Source organism: Camellia sinensis, chromosome 1 (assembly GCF_055761805.1).
Source record: "Camellia sinensis isolate YWXY chromosome 1, ASM5576180v1, whole genome shotgun sequence".
Lineage (NCBI taxonomy): Eukaryota > Viridiplantae > Streptophyta > Magnoliopsida > Ericales > Theaceae > Camellia > Camellia sinensis.
The window spans coordinates 206164090-206186883 of record NC_138961.1 but is presented as its reverse complement, the minus strand read 5'-3'; the positions used below and the strand labels follow the sequence as shown (position 1 = coordinate 206186883).

The following is a 22794-nucleotide window of genomic DNA, read 5'->3' as shown; positions in this document are numbered from 1 at the left end:
ATAATTTTTTTTTTTAATTTCAGTTTCACAAATTAAAATAATTTTGGTCCAGTTTTTCCTCACCCGGACAAATCTGGAACTGTCCAAACAGATTTTCTATCTGTTGAAATCTGTCCGAACAGTTGCATATCTGTTGACACCTGTTCAGAATAGCCACCATTCTGCCTATATAAAGCCTGCTTCCAGTAATTCTTCTCATCAGTTTTTTCCATCAGATTTTCGTCCTTCATCTTCTGCTCGTCTCTGTATTTCTACTTCTGTTCTGCATTTAATTTTTAAGAAGAAAAAGAGAGAGTTACAACAGAGTTTTGGTTCACCAGACTTGTTTTTGTAGTGTTGCAAAATCAAGTGCTAATCGTTGCATCCTGGGAAGTAGACGGCGGTAAAACTCGAAGCACTGGAGTGAGGGCGAAATCTACTTTAAAGATATTGTGTCAAACACAAGCCTCGACGTTAATTTCTGTAAGCATTTAATTCAAAAAATAATTTATATAATTATTTCTGAATTATTGTATTTTATTATTTATTTAATTTACACACACCCTTTGTGGGAATAACAAGAAGTTGGTTAAAAACTGATTTTTTAACTTTTTTGATCTTTTTATAAGTAAAAAATATGAGAGGTGGTAGAAGCCAGCATTCTAAATTAGCCCTTAATAGAGTTATTAGAAAGCCAAATGAAGAGGAAAGCTAATTCCATGCAAAGCTTATGCACCATACATTTACATTTATAAAACAATTTCATTCCTTGGGGAGATCCGATATTGGTGCCCCGAATCCAAAGGACAACCATTCCCTCACCTACCAAAATGCCAATCTCTTTATAAATTACAAACACAGTGCCAATTCTTTTCTCTCAAATCTCCAAAATTCCAATTTACAGAATCAAACTAAACAAAATCATTCAAACAATTTTAACATCATTCAAGATCAATAATGGCTGATGATGATCCACAGGACAAGGCTGAGCGCGAGCGAATCTTCAAGCGCTTCGACGCCAATGGCGATGGCAAAATCTCTGCATCGGAGCTCGGGGATGCCTTGAAGGGTCTCGGCTCTGTTACGACTGATGAAATTAAGCGAATGATGGTGGAGATCGATACGGATGGCGATGGTTACATTTCTTTCGAGGAATTCACTGCTTTTGCGCGCGCCAACCGGGGCCTTGTCAAGGATGTTGCCAAAATTTTTTAAATCTCTCCATTCAAAAAAAAAAAAAAAAAAATTCTCATATCAGAAATTGTTTGTGGTAGTGCTAACATGTTGCATAATAAAAATTCTCAAACTAGGATGGTCACCATCTCATCTACCTACTTTCTTTGTAATTTAAATCATGTACTTGTGCTCCATTTGAAGCTGTAACGGTCTTTCTTTCTTTATATTATTGTACTCAAAACCAATTTTCAGATCATTGTGATTGTCGTTATTTGTTGTGCTTTGGATCAACAGATTGGCCCTATCTAATCAAGAAAATTTTACTCCCCAAAAAAAAAAAAAAAAACCAAAAAAAAAATTATACCCGTGGTCCTTGCATTTTACTTATTGTGTCAATTTAGTCCTTATAATTTTAATAATTAATATATCAATTTTACCTTATAATTTTTGTCAATTTAACAACGGAGGTAAATTATAATGATCACAGGAGTAACAAAAGATCACCCTTTCTTTGAGTCAGAAAAACTGGCAGTTGGATCATATTTCTTTTTTTTTTTTTTTTTGGTGCAAATGGAGCCGAAGCCGAAACTAGAAAACGGCGAGCCCAGAGTTAACAAGCTCTGGTGTGTCCTCCTCTATCAACCTAGACAACTCCCCAGGGGGAAATACAATTCAGTACATATTTCTGAAAAAGAAAATCATGACTAACCACAAAAAAAAAAAGATAGCTCATTATTACACGGTTTGTGAAGGATCAGATGTACACTTACTCTGTGCCAATGCCTAAACATACCAGAGGACAGAAAAGGGAAGGGGGGGAATGCAGTCAATTGAGGAAAATAACTAACTCAGAAAATTCAATACTCAAATTAGATGGTGCAACCACCCTGCCTTGGAGAAGGCAGAGAAGATCACCATTGTCAACAAAAGAAAGAAAATTTCTATTTCATCCTTTTCTCCAAAAGAAAGGATGAGAAATCAACAATCTGTACACATAAAATCGTTCATGAGACACTCTTTTTATATACAATTTCAACACAGTCGGGAGTCCTAGACTTACCACACACTTTCTACGCAAGCAACGCAATAAAACTTGGATAAGCGGGGAAATCTGATCGTTGTTCAACGTGTTTATGTCTCAACGGCAGTACAGGTGATCATCGTCCTCAAACTCTGAAACACCTAGCATTGCCAAGGCTAAATGACTCTTCATCTCGCTTCTTGTCTGTTGTAATTGCGAATAACAATCAGTAACACTACCACCACCAGGAAAACTGAAATTCTTCCTGCTACAGCAGTTAGGTTCTACTCCTCTTAGTATTGCAATAATCTCATCGATGCCTGGCCTCCGTGATTCTTCGCTGTTTGTGCAGGCAGCTGTGGCTCGAACCATCCGGGCTATCTGGTTTGAGTTCTTTGGAGTGTACTTGAGCCGTGGATCGAGCAACCTTTCAATGGCTCCTTGCTCCAACAGTGGCTTTGCCTGAAAAAGAAAAAAGAAAAACATCAATACATAATATTTAGTTCTTTTTTACTTCATATTGACCAGAAGCTTAGATCAGTTACACATCATTTTGATTACAAAGAATGTACAAAGCAAACTCACATTGATGAAATTTATGAAACATCATAAAATAATATCACTTGGATAACAATCCTTTTCTTGGGGATTAGAAATAGAAATTAAGGTGGGGACTATAAAACAAACATCCCATTAGTCATCAAGGGTGTTGGGAGGTGTCAACAGAAAGTAGTGGGGCAACTGAAAAGGGAAGGCAAGAGGGAAAAAGGCAAGAAGGCATCTGGTTTGGCAAAAATTTCCAGGTAAATATCATACTCCATGCTGCTACATTAGGCCCGTGTCACATCATTATAGTACAAGCACAATTAAATAGCATGTTTCTCATAAAGAAAAGTTGGTTCTTTATTCATCTTGAAAATTATCTTTGCATTAGGCCAAACCTTCATACTTTTAACTGTGTATAACAGAACTTTTATAGCTTGGTCAGGTCTTGTGGGCATAAAAACCCATCGGAAATGCAATGGTGTCATCAGCAAGAATGATAACTAAAATTCGTAAGAAATCTTCCTTCAGATGGCACCGAAAACCAAAATATATTCTACTAAAGCGCTTTATACAACACAAGGAATTATTTTATCAGAGTGAAGTCCGAAAAAATACGCATTTTTGGTGCTCCAAATTAAAAATATGATATGGCATTCAAAAGTAACATTTTCAAAGAAATCTGAGGTTTATATCACATAGCAACAATCTACTGCTAAGAATCAGATTCCCTACAAACAGCTGAAGTATTTTTCAAGTAAGCAATCTAATTTGATTCATACAAAGAAAACATTTCCATCTACTTCCACGAAGCCACAAAAATGTAACAAAACTATAGCATAGAACCATATTGCCGCAGAAAACTGATTGAAATATATCATTAGCAGCTTTGATATATAGGGATGGCAATGGGGGTTAATGGGGTGGATATTAATTCCCCATCCCCATTCCCCTATAATAAATTTTCTCCATTCCCCATTCTCCATTCCCCATGGGTATCACCCTCTCCATTTCTTAATGGGTATGGATTTTCCTCAACCCACTTTAATCCCCATTTTTTTTATATATATATTTAATGTTAACAATTTTTTTTTTTTTTTTTTTTTTTTTTAAGGTTCACAACAAAAGCTAAATATACATTCAATCTTTTTTCTTTGTTTTTTAATATATTTAATGTTAACAACTTTTTTTTATTTTTTTTTATTTTTTATTTTAAGGTTCACAACAAAAGCTAAATATACCTTCAATCTTTTTTCTTTCTTTTTTAATATATTTAATGTTAACAACTTTTTTTTTTTTTAAGGGTTTTAGCTAAATATACCTTCAATCTTTTTTCTTTCTTTTTTAATATATTTAATGTTAACAACTTTTTTTTTTTTTTTTTTTTTAAGGTTCACAACAAAAGCTAAATATACATTCAATCTTATTTTATTTTATTTGGTTCAACAACAAAATCAAATACGCATTAATTAATTAATTAAAAAGTTTGTTTTATAATAATCAAATATATAATTTTGAAACAATCAAATATATATATATATATATATATGTTGTATAAATTGTGAACCTTAAAAATAAAAATAATTCCCTATTATTTCTATTCTTTATTACCAGTTTTAGCAACCAAGTTTTGAATATTAGTAACATTCACAGTTAGTTTTGTAATTTCAGGTGATAATTCCCCCATTCAATTCGGAGAAGTTCAGGATGTTTATAAATTTATTTAGCTTACTCGGATGTAATTTATTTAGTTCAGGATGTAATTTCAGGAGAAGCTATTTGAATTTTTTAAAAATGGTTGTGAATCTTAAAAATAAAAATAATAATAAAAAAAAAGATTGGATGTATATTTAGTTTTGGTTGTGGATCTTAAAAAAAAAAAAAAAAAAAAAAAGAAGAAGTTGGTTGTGAACTTGAAAAAATAAATAAATAAATAAAAGAAAAAAGATTGAATGTATATTTAGTTTTGGTTGTGTATCTAAAAAAAAAAAAAAAAAAGGCAACATATGGGGAAATTAGTGGGTACCCATCCCCAACCGGTCCCCTGTGGATATTTAAAGAATATCACATACCCTACCCATGGATAAGAAAAAAATGGGAAAATCCATGTATTTGGGTTGGTTCTCCATAGACACCCACAGGGTAAGTTATCCATTGCCATCCCTATTGATATATCATATTGTCCTGTGATTTAAACTATATGTTCTGGACATTATTGTTATTGTCAAACTTATCCGTAGCGAGAACCACTTTTCTTTACTGTAAGGCAATAGGGGACCACTGATTCAACTGTCAGAAACTTAATAGAACTGAAGATGATTAAGTCAAAATTAAAACATTGACATACCCACACAACCAAGTTTTCTTCCCCTGGTCCCCTCTTTGCTTCGATTGGCTTCCGTCCACTTATCAGTTCCAAGAGGACAACCCCAAAAGCATAAACATCGGTTTTATCAGATACTTTCCCGTGCTGGAAATATTCTGGGGCCAAGTAACTGCACATTCAATCCAAATATTCAGTAAGTAGAAGAAAATTTAAATCTCCATTCAACAAGAAACAATAGATGGTTTTTGTTATTATTCTTTCTATATTCAAAGTCTAATTGAGATCATACCCAAATGTTCCTTTCACAGTTTTACAAAGGAAAGGTATCGAAGGTGCAGGGGTCCATGTCGCTAATCCAAAGTCACATACCTGAAAATACCATTGAAAATGTTAGAACACTACTAAGATACTAGATCATGAAATCACTACAAAAAGAAAGCAAATCCAATATCCCATGTCTTACCTTTGGTGTTTTATTCGAAGATAAGAGTATGTTAGAGGGTTTAATGTCTCTGTGAACAACACATCTATCGGTTCCATTGTGCAAATATCCGATTGCCTCTCCAATTCCAACGGCTACCTTATACCTCACAGACCATGGTAGTGATGGACCACCCTTCACTCCCCTCTTCCTCTCTGCATATAAATATTCATCAAAATTGAAGGCAATTACACATTTAAAAGACCAAAGAAAAAAATTTAAAAGAAAAATTCCTTAAAAAGTATGAAAGATCCAGAAATCATACCATGCAAATACCGCTCTAAGCTTCCACCGGATACATATTTGTAGACCAAAAACAAACCTTCTTCAGGATCAATACAAAAACCCACAAGAGGGACAATATTTGGGTTATGGAGTGAACTAGCAATCATCAGTTCTCTACAAAATGCCTTTGAAGACTCCTTGTCCTCCTTATCCAGCCGCTTAATCGCTACCGTGGTCCTCAAAAACCCAACTCTCCCTCTAAAAACACAGCTCAGTGCACCTCTACCCAAAACTCTGCCTACCCAATACAACAAGATGAATTGCAATCAATATTAGTGTATCCAAGAATAAAAAATGGTCTAAATTTGAAAAAATAATAAAAGAAAATGAATTGCAATCAATATTAGTGTATTCAATTCAAGAATAAAAAGGGGTCTAAAAGAAAGGAAATCCGGTTGAATACCTTTTGAAAAATAGTACAAGAAAATGAATTGCAATCAATATTAGTGTATTCAAGAAAAAAAAAATGGCGTAAAAGAAAGGAAACCCAATTGAGTACCTTTGGAAAATTTGCGAGTGGCAGAGAGGATTTCGGCATAGCTAAATCTAATCAAGGTATGGGCCACCGGAGAGATACTCCTCTCAAGCGATTCAATTCTTCGCCATTTGAGCTCTCGAGCGCGAGAGTCAGTTAACCCATTGTCCAAATTCACCATGAGAACAGTTGCAGGAGAAGGATTGGCCACATTCATGGATTCAAGTTCCACTTGGGAGCAGAAACTGAACCTGAAAGAGGAGTGAACTGATTGTGGGTCAGAGCTCGTCAACTCAGCGCCTCCACACCCACCAGACTCAGCAAGCAACCAAGCCTTGTTGTGGTCTGAATTGTTGCTGTTCTTCTTCTTCTTCTCTCTCTCCCTCTGATTTTTGCCTCGGGGGAGAGAAGGAAGAAAACAGGACAACCCAAATTCCCAAACCATCTTGGACAAGAGAGTCTTGAATTTCAAGTCATCGTAGTCGCAATACTGATCAGTGGGTAGAGAGGAAGTAGTAATTGGGGCAATTTGATTGTGAAGAGGCTCTCCAGAGTTAGTGCAACTACTTCTTGAAAACCCCATTTTGAAGCAGATCTCTATATGAACACAGAAACCCAGAAACCAAAAAGGCAGAGAGAGGGGGAGAGAGAGAGAGAGAATAAAGGAAAGGTGGAGAGAGAAAAAGCTACACTTAGCTTTGCTTGAAGGAGCGGAGAGAATTTTCAGAACAGAGACACAGAGAGAGAGAAAGATTTGGCGATGAGGGTGTACATAGAGGAATATGTATTTGTATATAGGGGTAGAATGGAATGAATTATACAATTGTATTAATGGGAGAAGGGGAGATGGCCCATAACCAAGATGAATGAATGTATTTAATAGAGGAAAGGCTTGAATTTGATGGAGAGAGATTCTTGGTGTTGAAGGTTGACAAGACAAGAACCCACAACGGGTGTACGTTTTCTGCATTATTTTGGATGCAAAGAGCAACACGGATCGCCTCTCTACACAAAAGGAGAGAGAGACCTAAACTACTCTTTCTTTTTAATTTTCTGAAAAATTATTGACTAGTCCCAAAAAAAAAAAAAAAAAAAAAGATTTCTCAAACACATTAGATAAGTCACTTATTATTTTTCAATTAAGGAAATTTATTTGATAGACCTGGCTAATCACATACATTGTATACTCAACAAAATTATTTGGGCATTGTTATTCTAACCTAAAATTAGACTTATTTTTTAAGTTCAATAATATAATAGTCAATTAAAATATTTAAGATAATTTTTTCTTTCTTATATTTTTTTTAATTATCAATTTATTATTTCACTTACATATATCATTGGATTTAAAAAGTATATTTATATATCATTTTCAAATTATTTTAGTTAAAATGTAAATAAATAAATAAAATAAAATAAAAAAGTGATTACATATTTCTTTACAATTGAAAAGAGGCTAGACTTGCAAGAAAATTACTTTTTAACTGTCTAATGCTAACAATATCACATTATACTACGAGGCTTAAATACTTATGACAAATGCTAATAAATTTCATTAAAACATTATTTAGTATTATAATTTATGTAAGAAGTATTTTTTAAATTATAAAATGTCAATAAAAATTAAATTTTATTCATATATATCCTTAAGATACATGTTAAAAAAAATTAAAAAAAAATATACAATTACATTGAAATATGTTTAATAAAAATTGTGTGAACTTTTTAAATTCTTTTGACATGTAATTTATGGACACATCTTAATATTGTGTTTGGTTGGAAGATTTGGAGAGAGATTTGAAAATAAAAAGGGAAAATGTGTGTGAAATTAGATAAAATATAGGTATATTTTATTCTCATTTCACCTATCTTTCTCTTTCTATTTCTAAATTCCTTTCTAAATCTATCAACCAAACACAGCGTGATGAGATCTTAAAATTTTGATATCAATAAAAGTTATAATGAAATTAATAAAGTGTCTTATAATTTTTATTTTTTTTACTTATTTATTTATTTATTTTGTTAGTTGGAAACTTGTTAACTGAATTGCTCAAAGAAAATGGGGATGCTTGTAGCACATTGTGTTTAGGAGATTGGGTTTTGAATAATATATTATTATAATGACACCAACATGAAATGAGAGAAACAAGAATGATTATAATGGCACCCACATGTGAGAGAGAGAGAGAGAGAGAGATATAGATAGATGGGTGGGGGCTAGACGTTGAGCAAGAAGGAGAAATTTGAGGGCTAATGAGATTTATGAAATATAGATAATTAAAGAATATAAATAATGGACACATCAGAGAGAACAGATATGTTTAGTTTGGTGACCACCCAACACCTTGCCCACCCTTCAACCACCATCCCTCGACAGCCGAGGGGGGCGGCTCCGTTTCTCATATCGGACCTTGCTTGTTCTCAGTTGGGTGAGCTTTGATTCTCCTAATTTTGGGAAGAGTGATTTTTAATCAAAAAGTTTAAAAAATTATTATAAATTATTAATCATTCTTTTATATTTTGTATTTTTTTTTTATAAAAACTCAAAAAACACTATTAAAAAATTCAATTCACAAACAAACAATTCACCTTTAACCCCTTGCATTAAAGTAATTTGTAAATGTCATTGCTATAAATTTTGTATTGTTTTGACACTTTGTTTTAATCACTTAACAACAATACTTGTCTATTAATGCAGTTAATTATGATTTATTCTTTATTAAAAGAAGTTGTATATAAAAAAAATAAAAAATAACTATCTTTATTAATCTTTTTTCAAATTTGTGGCCAATATTTTATTTTCCCAACCCGTACAATGTGGAAGTTCTAAAAATTTCTTTAAAAAATTAAAAATTCATAAAAAATTACTAAAGACAAAAAAAAAAGAGGCAATAATTATTCTTGGCATTTATTTTTTTTTTAATCTTTAGTAGACTTTTTTTTTTTTTTCCCCCTTGTCCATCTAATCAAATAAAATCAAAAAGTGTCAAGTTTTTCAATTTTTTTAATAAAAAATTTAATTATTGAAAATTTGAGGAAGTATTTTTAGGTTCTACTTTTTTATTGTAATTCCTTATGCTATAAATTTTGCAACAATGATACATCCCTCTAAATCTTATAGTTTTAATGAGCTCTAATGACATAAAAAGTCAAAAAAAAAAAAAAAAAAAAAAAAAAACACAAACATCACTATCACAGTGGGACTCACACCTCATTAGAGCTATTAGAGCTCCAAAATATTTTTGTAAATCAATCGCGCTACATAGCTCGAATTGGAAGCCCCCCAAACCGCCCGAAATCCCAAAACGACGTCGTTTTGGAATTATTATTATTTATTTTTATTATTATTATTATTATTATTATTATTATTATTGTTTCCTTTTTTCCTTCCCGTTTGTCTGAAGAAGAAGAAGAAGAAGAAGAAAAAGAACATCATCATCATCAACAACATCTTCTTCATCACATCATCATCAGCCAACATATTTTTTTTCCCCCTTCAGATCTGGATGTAGATCTTGATCTACTAGAAAAAAAAAAAAAAAAAAAAAAAAAAACAACAACAACAACAACAACAACAATCAACAACATCTTCATCAGCATCACCATCATCAATACGTCATCTTCATCTTCATCATCAACACATCAGAGCCAGAAATCGCAAGGGTGAGCATCCACCGTCGCACCCTCCATCACCGTTGCTCGCACCGCCATCGCCATCGCCATCGCCATCGCCGTCTCTCTCTCTCTTTCTCCCTTTCTCCTCTCCTCCTCTCTCTTTCTCCCTCTGTTTCTCCCTCTCTCTCTCTCCCTCTGTTTTAAAAAAAAAAGGGAAAAAATAAATAAAAATAAATAAACTGCCCAAAACAACGTCGTTTTGGACAGTCGGAGGATTCGGGAAGAAAACTTTCGAGTTACAAAATATTTTCCTTTGTAAATTTTGTATTGTTTTGGCACTTTGTGTTAGTCACTTAACAACAATACTCGTCTGTTGATGCAGTTCATAAGATTAATTATGATTTATTCTTTATTAAAAAGAAGTTGTATTTTTTTTTTTATAAAAAAAAAAACTGTCTTTATTTATCTTTTTTTCAAATTTGTGGCCAATATTTTAATTTCCCTACCCATTTAATGTGGAAATTCTAAAAAATTCTTTAAAAAATTAAAAATTCAAACAAAAATTACTAAAGACAAAAAAAAAAAAAAAGGTCAATAACTATTTTTGTTTTTTTTTTCCCTCGTCTTTTTAGGTTCTACATTTTTATTATAATTTTTAATTTGTAAATTTGTATTAAACAGACTCACTATGCTACTCTAAAAATAAAATGAGTGAATGTATTTATTTGAAGTATATAATATAGTTGTCTTAAATTTATATCATACATTTTATTTTGATGATTTTATCACATATTTCTTGAAATACATAACATATACCAGTTGGCTAAGGCATTCAAACGATTGGTGTTTAGGAAGTTACTATTTTAGTAGGCTACTTTAATTTTTAGCTATTTTAGTAGGTTAAAATTTTGTGTGGAGGAAGATAGTTGGATTTTTTTTATAGTTGGATGTGATGTTTGTGAGAAAAAAAATAAAATAATTATGGATTTGATGTGACATTTTGTCTTATTGACTATTTTAATTTTTTTTATTTTTTTTTATTTTTTTGTAGATTTTAACCCAAAAAGCCAAAAAATAACCTTAGCTAGGTGGAATGAATTTTTCCAACTGAATTATATTGGTTAGTTGTTTGGTTGGTTGGTCTAATGTCTCAATTAAAAGTCTATTTCTGTGTGGATATGGCAATTAATCAACGTCACACAATTGAACAAAAATTCAACCCTTACAAGTAAACATAATTTTTGGGAAAATGCATTGAATACATTTGCAATTTGCTAATTTTATTGTAGGATTTTATTTTTGTCCATAATTTCAATTTATCTCGTAAAACAGGGCAATGGTGGAAAATTGTGCCACCAACTTTTCATTAATCAATATTTTAATGAACCGTAATTTTAGAAATTTAAAGAAGAAAAGTGTGAATTGTAATTTTTATTACGATGAAGTATCAAGATCTTTATTGAGGCACTTTCATAGATTAAAATTTAGGGGAAATTATTTAATAATTTTAGAACATCATGTGGTCATATTCCAAATCAATCAATAATTATTTAATTTTATATTATTCCTCCATTTTTAACATAAATTGTGGACCACTACCCCTCTTTACTAATCAAAATCTTATGGAGCAACAAGTAGGGGTGAGCATGGTCCGGATTGGACCGGATTGGGATAAAACCAGGACCAATCCGTTATCTACGGTTCCTAAAAAATTGGAACCAATCCAATCCGTTTAAATTATGGAACCAATCCGAACCAATCCATTTAAATACGGATTGGATCGGTTTAGGACCACGGATTCACATAATTAAATAACAAAAATATATTTATAACACTTTAATTTTATAAAAATATAAACATAGCACTATATTAGTTCCACAATAGCAACATATTTTTCTATAATAGCGACATCCTATTCTAAAATTTAAACAACCATAAGAAAATTGGTTTCACTATAAGTATTTAAACCATTACAACTTAAAACTAAAATCCAACAAACAAGAGTAATAAAAGAATATATTATACGGTTTTAGGTTTGAGTTTATATTTTATATAGAATTAAGAGAAGATACTATGGGAGAGAATGTATAATAAAAATATAGACTGTTTGTATACGGTTCGGATCGGTTCCAATCCGGAACCGTGGGGTTCAATCCGGAACCAATCCGTAAACTACGGATTTTTAATTCTTCAATCCGGAACCGAACCGCGGATTCAAAAAACCAATCCAAACCTATCGGATTGGACTGGACTGGATCGGATTACGGATTTCACGGATCACATGCTCAGCCCTAGCAACAAGTATCCATACTCCGAAAATAGTGAATAATCACCCTTAAATTCAGTATATTTTTAATGTTATGTGAATATTAAAATACTAGTAAGTGCTCCTAAAATATAAGAAATTGACAAAAATTTCATAGAATATGAGACATTTTTCACAAAACTGAATACATTTTTTATTTTATACACTTTTAAATTATGTTACCTATTTTTAAGACACCTTTTAGCTCAATTCTAATTTTAAACAATGTCCAATGAACACTCGTTAGCATTTGTCTATTATTAACAAGTACCCTAGTTCATAAGACGAAGACAAAAAGTGTGCGGACATATCCTTTGGGAAGCCAACGAGTGTGCCGGCATCTTAACAAATCAAGGCACTTATGCCATAGATAGTTTCGCTGTTTTCGAATTTGCTTCTTCTTGTCTATCTAAACAATTGCATGATGATGGTGTAGGGGTTTTATATCCTAGAACTGTTTCTGTTTCTTTATCTTAATATATGTTATCTCTGTTTTTACCCCAAGAAAAAAGAAGACAAAAAAAGGAAAGAAAGAAGATGAGACATTTTTCACTAAAATTTATACATTTTTTACTGAAATCAATAGACAATTTTTGACTTAATCTAATTATTAACCATTTTGAAATTTACCATAAAATATAATATTATATATATCACATAATTTTTTTTCTCATCTTAGCACTATTAAAGTTGGTAAATTGCACACAAGTAAGATTAGGAATAGAAAGTGTAAACTTGTAAACAAGCTCAAATGAGGAAGAGTTGTGAATAAGCTCAATCAAAGTATAAACTTGGTCTTTTAGAGATTAGTCGAAAAGTGTAGAAGTTGATGCAGACACTCGAAATTATCAAAAAAAAAAAAAAAAAACAGAGGTGGATATTTTTAATTTTTATATTTTTTGTTTGGCAGCCATAATAATAATCAAACTAGGGGACAGATATTTTTATTATAAGATTTGGATCTCCCAACATGATGAACGGTTTTTGAGGTGCCAACGGGGCCATCCACCACGGAGGTAGGATTCTGGTACGGTAGGTCTCTTCCAAATTTATGCTAGCAAACCAATAACAATAATAATAATTCAATTATTATGGATTGTGTTTCTTGCACGTATGACAGATAATTGGGCCCTACCCAAAGATTAGAGGATGATTTTATTTGCGTTATAAAATAATAATGATGTAAAAACATAAAATTTATACAAAACTATATATATACCGAATAATATGAGATATTTCAATTTTATCACTTTAAATTGAAAGACCCATCAAAACGATATTTATTTTAAGAATGTCAGCAACATCATTCTTGTTAAGTATTTTGTTTGAATTTTCCGATAAAATAACATTTTCGTTAAATACATTTTTATTTTTGAGACACATCATAATGTTTGGTTTGTACCACTTAACGTTTAGACTGTGTTTTAGAATGTTTTTAAGTTTTTTGAAATTTATTTTCGCACCAAAATAAAAATAAAGGTTAATTACGTTAAGAATTCATATATTTTTATTAAAATTTTACTTTGATCCATCATTTTCAATTGCAATAGTCAATCTCTTACACTTTGAATAAATTTGTAATATTTTTCTTTTGTCCGTAATCGGTTAATGTGATTGACGGAAATCAAAATTAAAAATATCAAAGTAAGATTTCGATAAAAATACAAAAATTAAAGTCAAATTTTAATAAAATTGTAAAAGTGCTAATAAGGCGAAAATATATCATATATTGTTCACATGATAAATTATGTTAACCTTATTAAAGTTGACAAAATAGAATTGTGACGTTAGAACTTACTTAAAGTATAAATAGTTCATTGTCACAATTGAAAGAAAAAAAATGAACTAAAGTGAATTTTTGATGAAAATATAAGAATGTTAAGTGTAACTAATGCTAAAAATAATAGATATTTTTTAACTTTATTTTCAAAAATTTTAAAAATAAAACAATACCAAATAATCAAATCCAACCAAAATTTTGGCCAGATAATGGTATAGTACCACTTTGTAGAGTCAAAAATTAATACAGTATGTGGTTAGGAGTAAAAATAGAAAACTCATATTAGATGGTGATATCATGGTACCACTGTGATATTAATTTATCATGCTACCAGACCTACAACAACAATAATAATAATAATAATAATAATAATTCAATTACTATGGATTGTGTTTCTTGCACGTATGACAGATAATTGGGCCCTACCCAAATATTAGAGGATGATTTCTAGCGTTGATTATTTGCGTTATAAAATAATAATAATGTAAAAACATAAAATTTATAACAAAGAAAAAAAAATAATGAATAATATGAGATATTTCAATTTTATCATTTTAAATTGAAAGACTCGTCAAAATGATATTTATTTTAAGAATGGCAACCACATCACTCTTGTTAAGTATTTTGTTTGAATTTTCTGATAAAATAACATTTCGTTAAATAAATAATTTTTTTTGCTTTGAGACATATCATAATGTTTGGTTTGCACCACTTAACGTTAGACTGTGTTTTAGAATGTTTTTAAGTTTTTCGAAATTTATTTTCGCACCAAAATAAAAATAAAGGTTAATTACATTAAGAACTCATATATTTTTATTAAAATTTTAATTTTGACATAGGTGAGCCCATAGGGGCTTTAAGCCCACTACTTAAAGCCTAGCGCATAATTCAAACACTAAAGCTCAACATCACTGGAATCCAATATTACATCAAGAACCAATAACATCCAAATACCTGTCAAGAGAAGAACCAGTCACATAAGCAGACAAAGATCCTGCAAAGTTATTACACCACACATTAGCCATTAATGAGATTCCCTGCAGCATTTATTACGATAACCTTTTCACATCAGAATAAAACAGCCTCACCATGAACAAGGCAATCTAGAACATAGACTTTCGGCCAACATGACAGGTTGGAGTGGACAAGGAAATAATGAACAGAAGATATAAGCAGGTTTCTAAAACAAAGAGAAGGTTTAAGTTCTTTATCACCATCCTATCTCTATATTCCGTTGATCTCTCTTCTCTAACTTGCTCGTCGGAGGGTCCGTTGGAGGATTCTCGTTCCCCGTTCAACTCTTGTGCAAGTTTCTCAGTGGGCCCAGCGATTGGACAACCTTGTCGGAGGCCTGGATCAACCCGACCCGTTCCTCAAAGACCAGCAGCATCATCAGTTGGCGTCGTCTGTAGGAAACTTTCACTCCGTGTGACAATTGTGCTCATTGTTGCTAGAGACTCATTCCCGATAATCCCTACCCGCCACCCACCAAGGTAGATGGTCACAACTAGATCCATGGCTTCTCAACACAACGTTGCCGACCCCCAAGCCGACTCTTCTAACCTGAACAATCCACCCCAGTATTTTACAGAACTCACCAACAGCATCAACCGCCTAGCCGAACAAAACCAAGCCTTGATCAATGCTTTGCTTCAGCGAGACCTCCATGTGCCTCCCCCACCACCACAAGATATCCCACCTAATCGAGAACGAATCCCAAGCCATCCCTTCCAACAAGCCCACGCCTCCAACTTGGAAGGCTCGCGACCCCCTCCCAAGACATAAACCCGCCACATCGGGGTCTACATCCATCAGCCCAAGTACTTGCTCCCAAGGGAGAGGCCAGCAATGTATAGCCTCCATTGTATTCCGGTGGTAACAACGTCCCTATCTGGGATGCGGAACTGTGAGCCATGAAACTCTAGTTTCAAGGCGTCATGCAGAACATGTAGAATAAACCCTCCACAACAACCAACTCACCGTTTGTCGCCTCCATCAGGGACAAACCCCTACCTCCTAAGTTCAAAATGTCCTCGATCGACTCCTTCAGCGGCACAACAGACCCAGTCGACCACTTGGAGACTTACAGGACCTTGATGATCCGCCATGCATTCCCTGATGAGATCATGTGTCGGGCTTTTCTCGTGACGCTTAAGGGGTCGGCCCGACTGTGGTTTAGTCAGCTGCCGACGGACTCCGTCTCTGCTTTCCAACACCTAAGTGACTCCTCTCTTAGCCACTTCATTAGTGCCCAGCGCCAGCGGCATCCGGTAACCAAGCTCCTCAACATCCGCCAGACAGAGGGTGTCACGACCAAAACCCGCCCCTATAGGTTTGGCGACGTAACCGGCTAGTAATCCTTGGATTACCAAAGGCCTCTTGACTGATTAACATATAGCTAGGGGCTGCGGAAGCAAATATATAAAATATATGAAGTCCATTGAGCTGTAAAGACATACATGAAACAGGGAACCTAAAACTTTATATACAAGTGACGTCATAGATACAGCATTTATACGTCATTAACATGTACGTACAAAAGAGAACTCGCTCATGAAACAAAAGGAGCAGTCTTATACATTCATATTAACATAGTCACATAACATGACATGATCTGGAACCTCCTCGCGAGGCGTAAAGGGTGGCTGACTAGCACAAAAATACTCCAAGCATCACCTTAAGCCTGATCACAAATCTGCTCACCTACATACATATAAATAACTAGTGAGCGGATGCCCAGCGAATAATAACTAAGTAAAGGGGGTCTATGAATGATGTTCCATACTCATGACTGAAATAAAAGTTTACATTCTTATTCTTGTTCTGTGCGTATACTCATAAATCAGGGTTCATACTTAATCTTACATATTACATTCATTAGCGCTAATAGATTGCACACAGAGTGTCTCAAATCGTACTTGTCAGTTCTATAAAAGAACCTCCGGCCAGGTAAGGATAACTTGTCAGTCCCTTATAGGGACCTCCGGACTGGGAACTTGTAGACTTGTCAGTTCCATTTAGGAACCTTCAGTCGGGTACAGATAGCTTGTCAGTTCCATGAAGAACCTCTGGTCCGGGGACTTATAGCATACTTGGATCATAACATCACGTCACTTATAACATACTTGAATCGTGGCATATGTCAGTTGCAACATACTTAAATCATAGCATAATGTCACTTGCAACATACTTGAATCATGGCATAGTGTCATAAAAGCTTGTTATTGTCGGACAATCATTCATAGTATAAAACATGGCATTTCTTTCAACAGATCTTATATATCGTATACAGAAAATACATAACTTTGAACATAGCTTTACTAAGTTATTACTCACAAATAACCGGTAGCTCCAGGGAGACGGTAAAGTGGACAATTTAGCTAACTTGAGACGCGTGACCTACATAACATAGCAGATTCATGCATGAAACACACACTCGGATTGCACAAAATTTATCTCATTTATTTTTAGTGTGTTTCTAGCCCTTAACCTCATTATGAAGTCTTAGGCCTCGTTTGGGGACTAACTATTTTAGCCAAAAAGTCAAAAAGTCAACTAAAACTAGTCACATCACCTCTCTACTTTTCTGCACATCTTTTTTTAAAAAGTCAAAAAGTTACTAAAATAGCTTGTTCCCAAACGAGGCCTTAATCATGGCCTAGGAATGTTTAGGATGGAATGAGGATGCAAAAATGTACTTGAAACACTTAGCCAAATTTTTGCTGAAACAGGGGTCTTGCTCGAGCATAGCTTCTTTCCCTTGAGCGAGTATACTGAAAGTGAGTGGTCGCTCAAGCGCACACTCCTTCACTCGAGCGGTCTGCAAAATGTGAAAAAGTTCTGGATGCATGAAATCTTCATTCGACGGTCGCTTGACGCTCGCTCGAGCGTAAGACACAATCCATCGCTCGAGCGTAACTCTCGTCGCTCAAGCGTGCTTCCAGATGCACACACACCTGGGAGCATGTTATTTATGCTCGAGCCAACCTTCTTGTCACTCGAGCGGAAGTGTGAAATAAAGTTGGTCGCTCGAGCGTGGAATCCTTTGCTCGAGCGAGGAAGCAGAATTCTGGGTTTTCCAGATTTGCTTCCAATCTTCACAACATGAATTCAACTCTTCAAAACACATCTCTTGGGCCCCAAAATGTGAGATAACATGGCAAACTTGTAAGACATGATGAATTGGAGATTATTTCACAAAATTATGGCCCAAGAGTTTGCCAATTGTATAAAATTCCAACATAAACTTTATGACCATTTCAAGAATACAACATGCATGAACTCCTTTGAATTCAAGCACTTCAAAACAAAATCAAATTTGGCAAATTGATAGAAAACATGATGAATTCTCAAAACATAGATGAGATAAACACATGCATGAAGGAATTCTTTGAAATCATGCTCAATTGTAAGAAAATGCACATGCATGTATGGTATGGCCCAATTCTTCCCAATTTTAGTGCAATCCCTACATGAATTCACTTAATTCATCAATAATCTTGTAGAATTCAACTCAATTACTCAATGAAGAGTTCAATTTCTTACCTAGGGGCTTGAATCCACGATGGTTGAAGTTAAGATCTTCAAATCTTCTTCAATCATCAATAATTCCTCTTGATTGGGTTCAAGGCTCACCAAATCTACAAACTTAGAACTCTCTCTCTCTCTTCTCACATTTTGGGTCTTGAGAGCTCAAGGATGCATATGGATGAAGAAATGAGTGAGTGGGAGAGTGCATGTGATCAATGAGGCCACTAAGGCCTTAATTAGGCCATTAAACAAAAGTGTGTTTAATTAAGGTTAATTAGTGGACATTAGTTTAATCTAATTTAATCGTTCCAAATCGAATGTCAATTGAGCCTACCATAAAATTCTATGAATCCTAATTAGTGCATAAATTAAGTCAATTTTTTATTCAGATGCCGATAAGGCCTCCAATTTGCAAACCGAAAGAAAAACATAAACAAATTTTCCTACGTTAAACAGATATAGACATACTTTATGCAACACACATATGCAGTTTAATTCAGAATTTCATTCTAATTACCAATTAAGCATAATTAACCATGGATTAACATTAATCAAGGTTCGGGGTTGTTACAGAGGGGGAGTCGCTACGTAGCTTCGTCACCTATTTCAACACCGAAGCCTTGCAGGTGGCGGAAAACGACAACAAAGTCATTCTCACGGCTTTCATGGCTGGTTTACGATCATCCGATTTCTTTTTCTCCCTCTCCAAAAACCCTCCAACTTCCATGGCAACCCTCTTTTCCAAAGCCCAAAAACACATGAATGCCGAAGATTCCCTGGCCGCTCGCCAAAATTCCAATACCAAAAACCCAACCCTCAGAGAGAAGAGAAAGGAACCTGAAACCAGAACCACCCAGTACACACAGCAAACACCTCAATATACCGATCGAACCGCTTGAGCCGACCGATCGGCACCTACCCGACCGCCCAGTCGATTCGAACGGTACACACCCCTCAACTCCCCCATGAAGCAAGTCTTAAACCAAATCCAACGAGATTACAATTTGAAATGGCCACAACCCTCAGAATCTCCTTCCAACTAGCGAGACCAATCCAAATACTATTGTTTCTATCAAGACCACAGCCACAACACCAAGGAATGTGTTAACCTTAAAGACCAAGTAGAAAGCTTGATACGCCAGGGGCGCCTCAGTCAGTTCACGGCAACCCGTCCCCAGCAACAGCCAAGGACCGAACCTACTAGGGGCAACCGCCGACACACCCCTCCCCGACAACCCGTACAACCCAACCAAGGCAATGATCGGCCGCTGCCACAACTCCGAGCACAAGGTAACCCTGCTCTCCCGGTTGGAGAAATCAGAGTCATTGCTGGCGGACTTGTGTGTGGAGGACCATCCCATTCAGCCCAGTGAGCCGAACTCAGAAAAATCAGGCAGGGCTCCAACAAAGAAGTCGCGACGTTGGATCGCCCCTTCAAACACCCCAAACAATGGATGGAGCCCATCACCTTTACAGAGACCGATTGCACAAGCATCCGATACCCTCATGACGAACCCCTTCTCATCTCTGCTCTCCTGTCCAATTACAAAGTTAGACGAGTGCTTGTCGACAATGGAAGCTCTTCAGACATCATCTTCCTGAACGCCTATCGCCAGCTCAAGGTTGGGGAAAAAAGTTTGTCCCCTCTCCAAACCCCACTAGTCGGTTTCACTGGGGATCAGGTGACCTCCATAGGCTCCATCGATCTTCCCATCACCATCGAAGAGCATCTACGGCAAACCACCAAGTTACTCATTTTCCTTGTCGTCAACTGTGCCTCCGCTTATAACATCATCCTCGGCCGTACAACCCTCAACGCTTTTCATGCTGTCACATCCACATACCATCTGGCCATGAAATTTTCTACCGACCTCGGGGTCGGCACCGTGAGGGAGAGTAGACAGTGGCCAGAGAATGCTATGTCGCTTCACTCAAAGAGGTCAAGCTAAAAGAGGCCATGATCATCGAAGGGCTCGATGTCAGAGACGAAGACGAGTTAGTTAGAGGGAACCAGTAGAAGAACTTGTTGAAGTCCCCATCGACCCAGCCAACCCAACAAAAACAGCCAAGATCGGCAGCCAACTCTCCTCCCAAGCCAAGGCCGACCTTACAGCCCTCCTAACTCAGCACAATGATGTATTTGCCTGGACCCATTCCGACATGCCGAGTATCGATCCATATTTCATCACACATCGTCTTAGCATCGAGCCCTATTTCTAACCTTTTCGCCAGAAGCAGCGTGTCTTTCATCTGGAACGCAATGCCCTTATTGCTTCTGAGGTAGACAAACTACTGGAGGCACGATTCGTCAAGAATGTAGACTACTCCAGATGGCTGTAAAATGTGGTTCTGGTCCGTAAAAACAACGGTAAATGGCGACTTTGCATCAACTACTCCAACCTCAATCGAGCTTGCCCCAAAGATAGTTATCCCCTCTCTTGTATAGATCTGCTTGTCGACGCCACTATTGGACATCAGATGCTCAATTTCATGGACGCCTTCTCCGGCTACAATCAAATTTAGATGCACCCGACTGACCAGGAACACACCTCTTTCATCACCGACAGAGGAACTTACCACTATCGTGTCATGCCCTTCGGATTGAAAAATGCTGGAGCAACTTACCAACGGTTGGTCAATGCCGTCTTTCACCATCAGATAGGTCAGAACATGGAAGTCTACGTCAATGACATGCTTACCAAGAGCAAACTCTCCTTTGATCATCTGACAAACCAGCGAGAGACTTTCGAAACCCTACGTAAGTATCAAATGAAACTGAATCTGGAGAAATGCGCCTTCGGCGTAGGATCTGGGAAGTTCTTCAGCGGGGCATCAAGGCCAACCCCGAAAAGATCAAGGCCCTGATAGAAATACAGTCTCCCAAAATGGTTAAAAAGGTTCAACGGTTTATCGGCAGAGTCACCGCCCTCAACCGTTTTATCTCTCGCGCAATAGACAAGTGTCTTCCCTTTTTTCAAAGTCCTTCGACAGGCCTTTGAATGGACCACCAAATCCGAAAATGCCTTTCAACAATTGAAGCAGTGCATGGCTAACCCCCCTTAATTTCTCAGGCACTCTCAAGCGAGATCCTCTTTCTCTACTTAGCCGTATCAAATACCTCAGTTAGTGCAGCCTTCATCAGGGAGGACGGCTTAGTACAGCGTCCGGTTTATTACATTAGCCGAGCTCTTAAGGGGGCAAAACAGAACTACCCTCTGCTGGAAAAAATGGCCCTTGTCTTGGTCATAGCCGCAAGACGACTCCGACCTTATTTCCAAGCTCACTCCATAGTGGTCCTCACTGATCAACCTTTGAAGAAGATAATGCAACAACCAGAGCTGTTCGGCAGACTTATGCAATGGTCTGTCGAGCTCAGCCAATTTGAAATCTTTTACCGACGTCGAACAGCGATCAAAGGACAGGTTGTCGTCGATTTTATCTTAGAATTCACCAATCCCACTCCAACCACACCCCCTCTACCAAGGCAATTCAACACTGAGGTAGAAGACCCCCATTCCTGGACCCTCAATGTCGATGAATCATCCCGTAAAGAAGGCAGTGGGGCTGGTCTCATCCTCACCGCCCCTGAGGACGGTTATTTTAAGTGTGCCCTCCGTTTCCTATTCGATGCTAGCAATAATGAAGCCAAATATGAGGCCTTGATAGCAGGTCTTCGCCTGGCCAAAGACATTGGTGTAAGCCATATCCAAGTGTTCAGTGATTCCCAATTGATCGTTGGGCAAATTATAGGGGAATTTGACGCCAAGGAAGACATGATGCGAGCTTACAGGGATATTGAACTCCCCCTTGTTCACCTTTTCAATACTTTTCATATCAAACACATCCCTTGGTCAGAAAAACTCCAACGCAGATGAAATGGCCCAATTAGCCTCGGCCAACTAGTCAAACCTCAGCCATGGTGTCCGTCTTGAATACCTGGCCCACCCGACTACTTCGCCAACCCAGTAGGAGGTTCGCTTCCTTCAAAATGAACCTATCCCATGGGCTGCGAACATTCTTCTGTTTTTGACAAGTGGGGAGTTTCCAGACGAGAAACAACAGGCCGCCAAAGTCAGAACCCGGTCGTCCAATTACATCCTCATCAGCGGCCTACTATACAAACATGGATTTTCACGCCTATACCTCAAGTGTCTCAGTCTTGCTTAAGCGACCTATGTGATGAGGGAAGTCCACGAGGGTGTATGTGGTAATCATTTGGGCGCCAGGTCACTGGCCCATAAAATCCTTCACATCGGCTACTTCTGGCCTATTCTCAGC

General features: G+C 36.0%; 2 protein-coding genes across 2 annotated transcripts; one reads left to right on the top strand and one right to left on the bottom strand.

Annotated features, from left to right (window-relative positions):
• Nucleotides 1-1985: 1985 nt before the first annotated feature.
• On the bottom strand, nucleotides 1986-7297 carry LOC114281623 (serine/threonine-protein kinase PBL27). The gene is made up of 6 exons (XM_028224171.2): nucleotides 6311-7297; nucleotides 5792-6049; nucleotides 5509-5681; nucleotides 5335-5414; nucleotides 5067-5214; nucleotides 1986-2638 (listed from the first exon to the last, which is right to left on the bottom strand). Exons 1-6 carry the CDS (start codon nucleotides 7254-7256, stop codon nucleotides 2294-2296), a joined length of 1950 nt encoding a protein of 649 aa, XP_028079972.2. The 5' UTR covers nucleotides 7257-7297; the 3' UTR covers nucleotides 1986-2293.
• A 12673-nt stretch (nucleotides 7298-19970) lies between these two features.
• LOC145822341 (uncharacterized) lies at nucleotides 19971-20465 on the top strand. Its single transcript, XM_082919127.1, has one exon. The coding sequence runs from the start codon at nucleotides 19971-19973 to the stop codon at nucleotides 20463-20465; it is 495 nt and encodes a 164-aa protein (XP_082775253.1).
• Nucleotides 20466-22794: the final 2329 nt, after the last annotated feature.

Excerpts from the sequence above, each read along its gene's own strand:
- LOC114281623 (XM_028224171.2), bottom strand. The coding sequence starts at position 7,256 with ATGCAGAAAACGTACACCCGTTGTGGGTTCTTGTCTTGTCAACCTTCA. Across the intron at positions 6,050-6,310 it reads CACTCGCAAATTTTCCAAAG|GCAGAGTTTTGGGTAGAGGT; the intron begins GTACTCAATTGG and ends TGTATTGGGTAG. Across the intron at positions 2,639-5,066 it reads AAGAAAACTTGGTTGTGTGG|GCAAAGCCACTGTTGGAGCA; the intron begins GTATGTCAATGT and ends TTTCTTTTTCAG.
- LOC145822341 (XM_082919127.1), top strand. The coding sequence starts at position 19,971 with ATGGAGCCCATCACCTTTACAGAGACCGATTGCACAAGCATCCGATAC.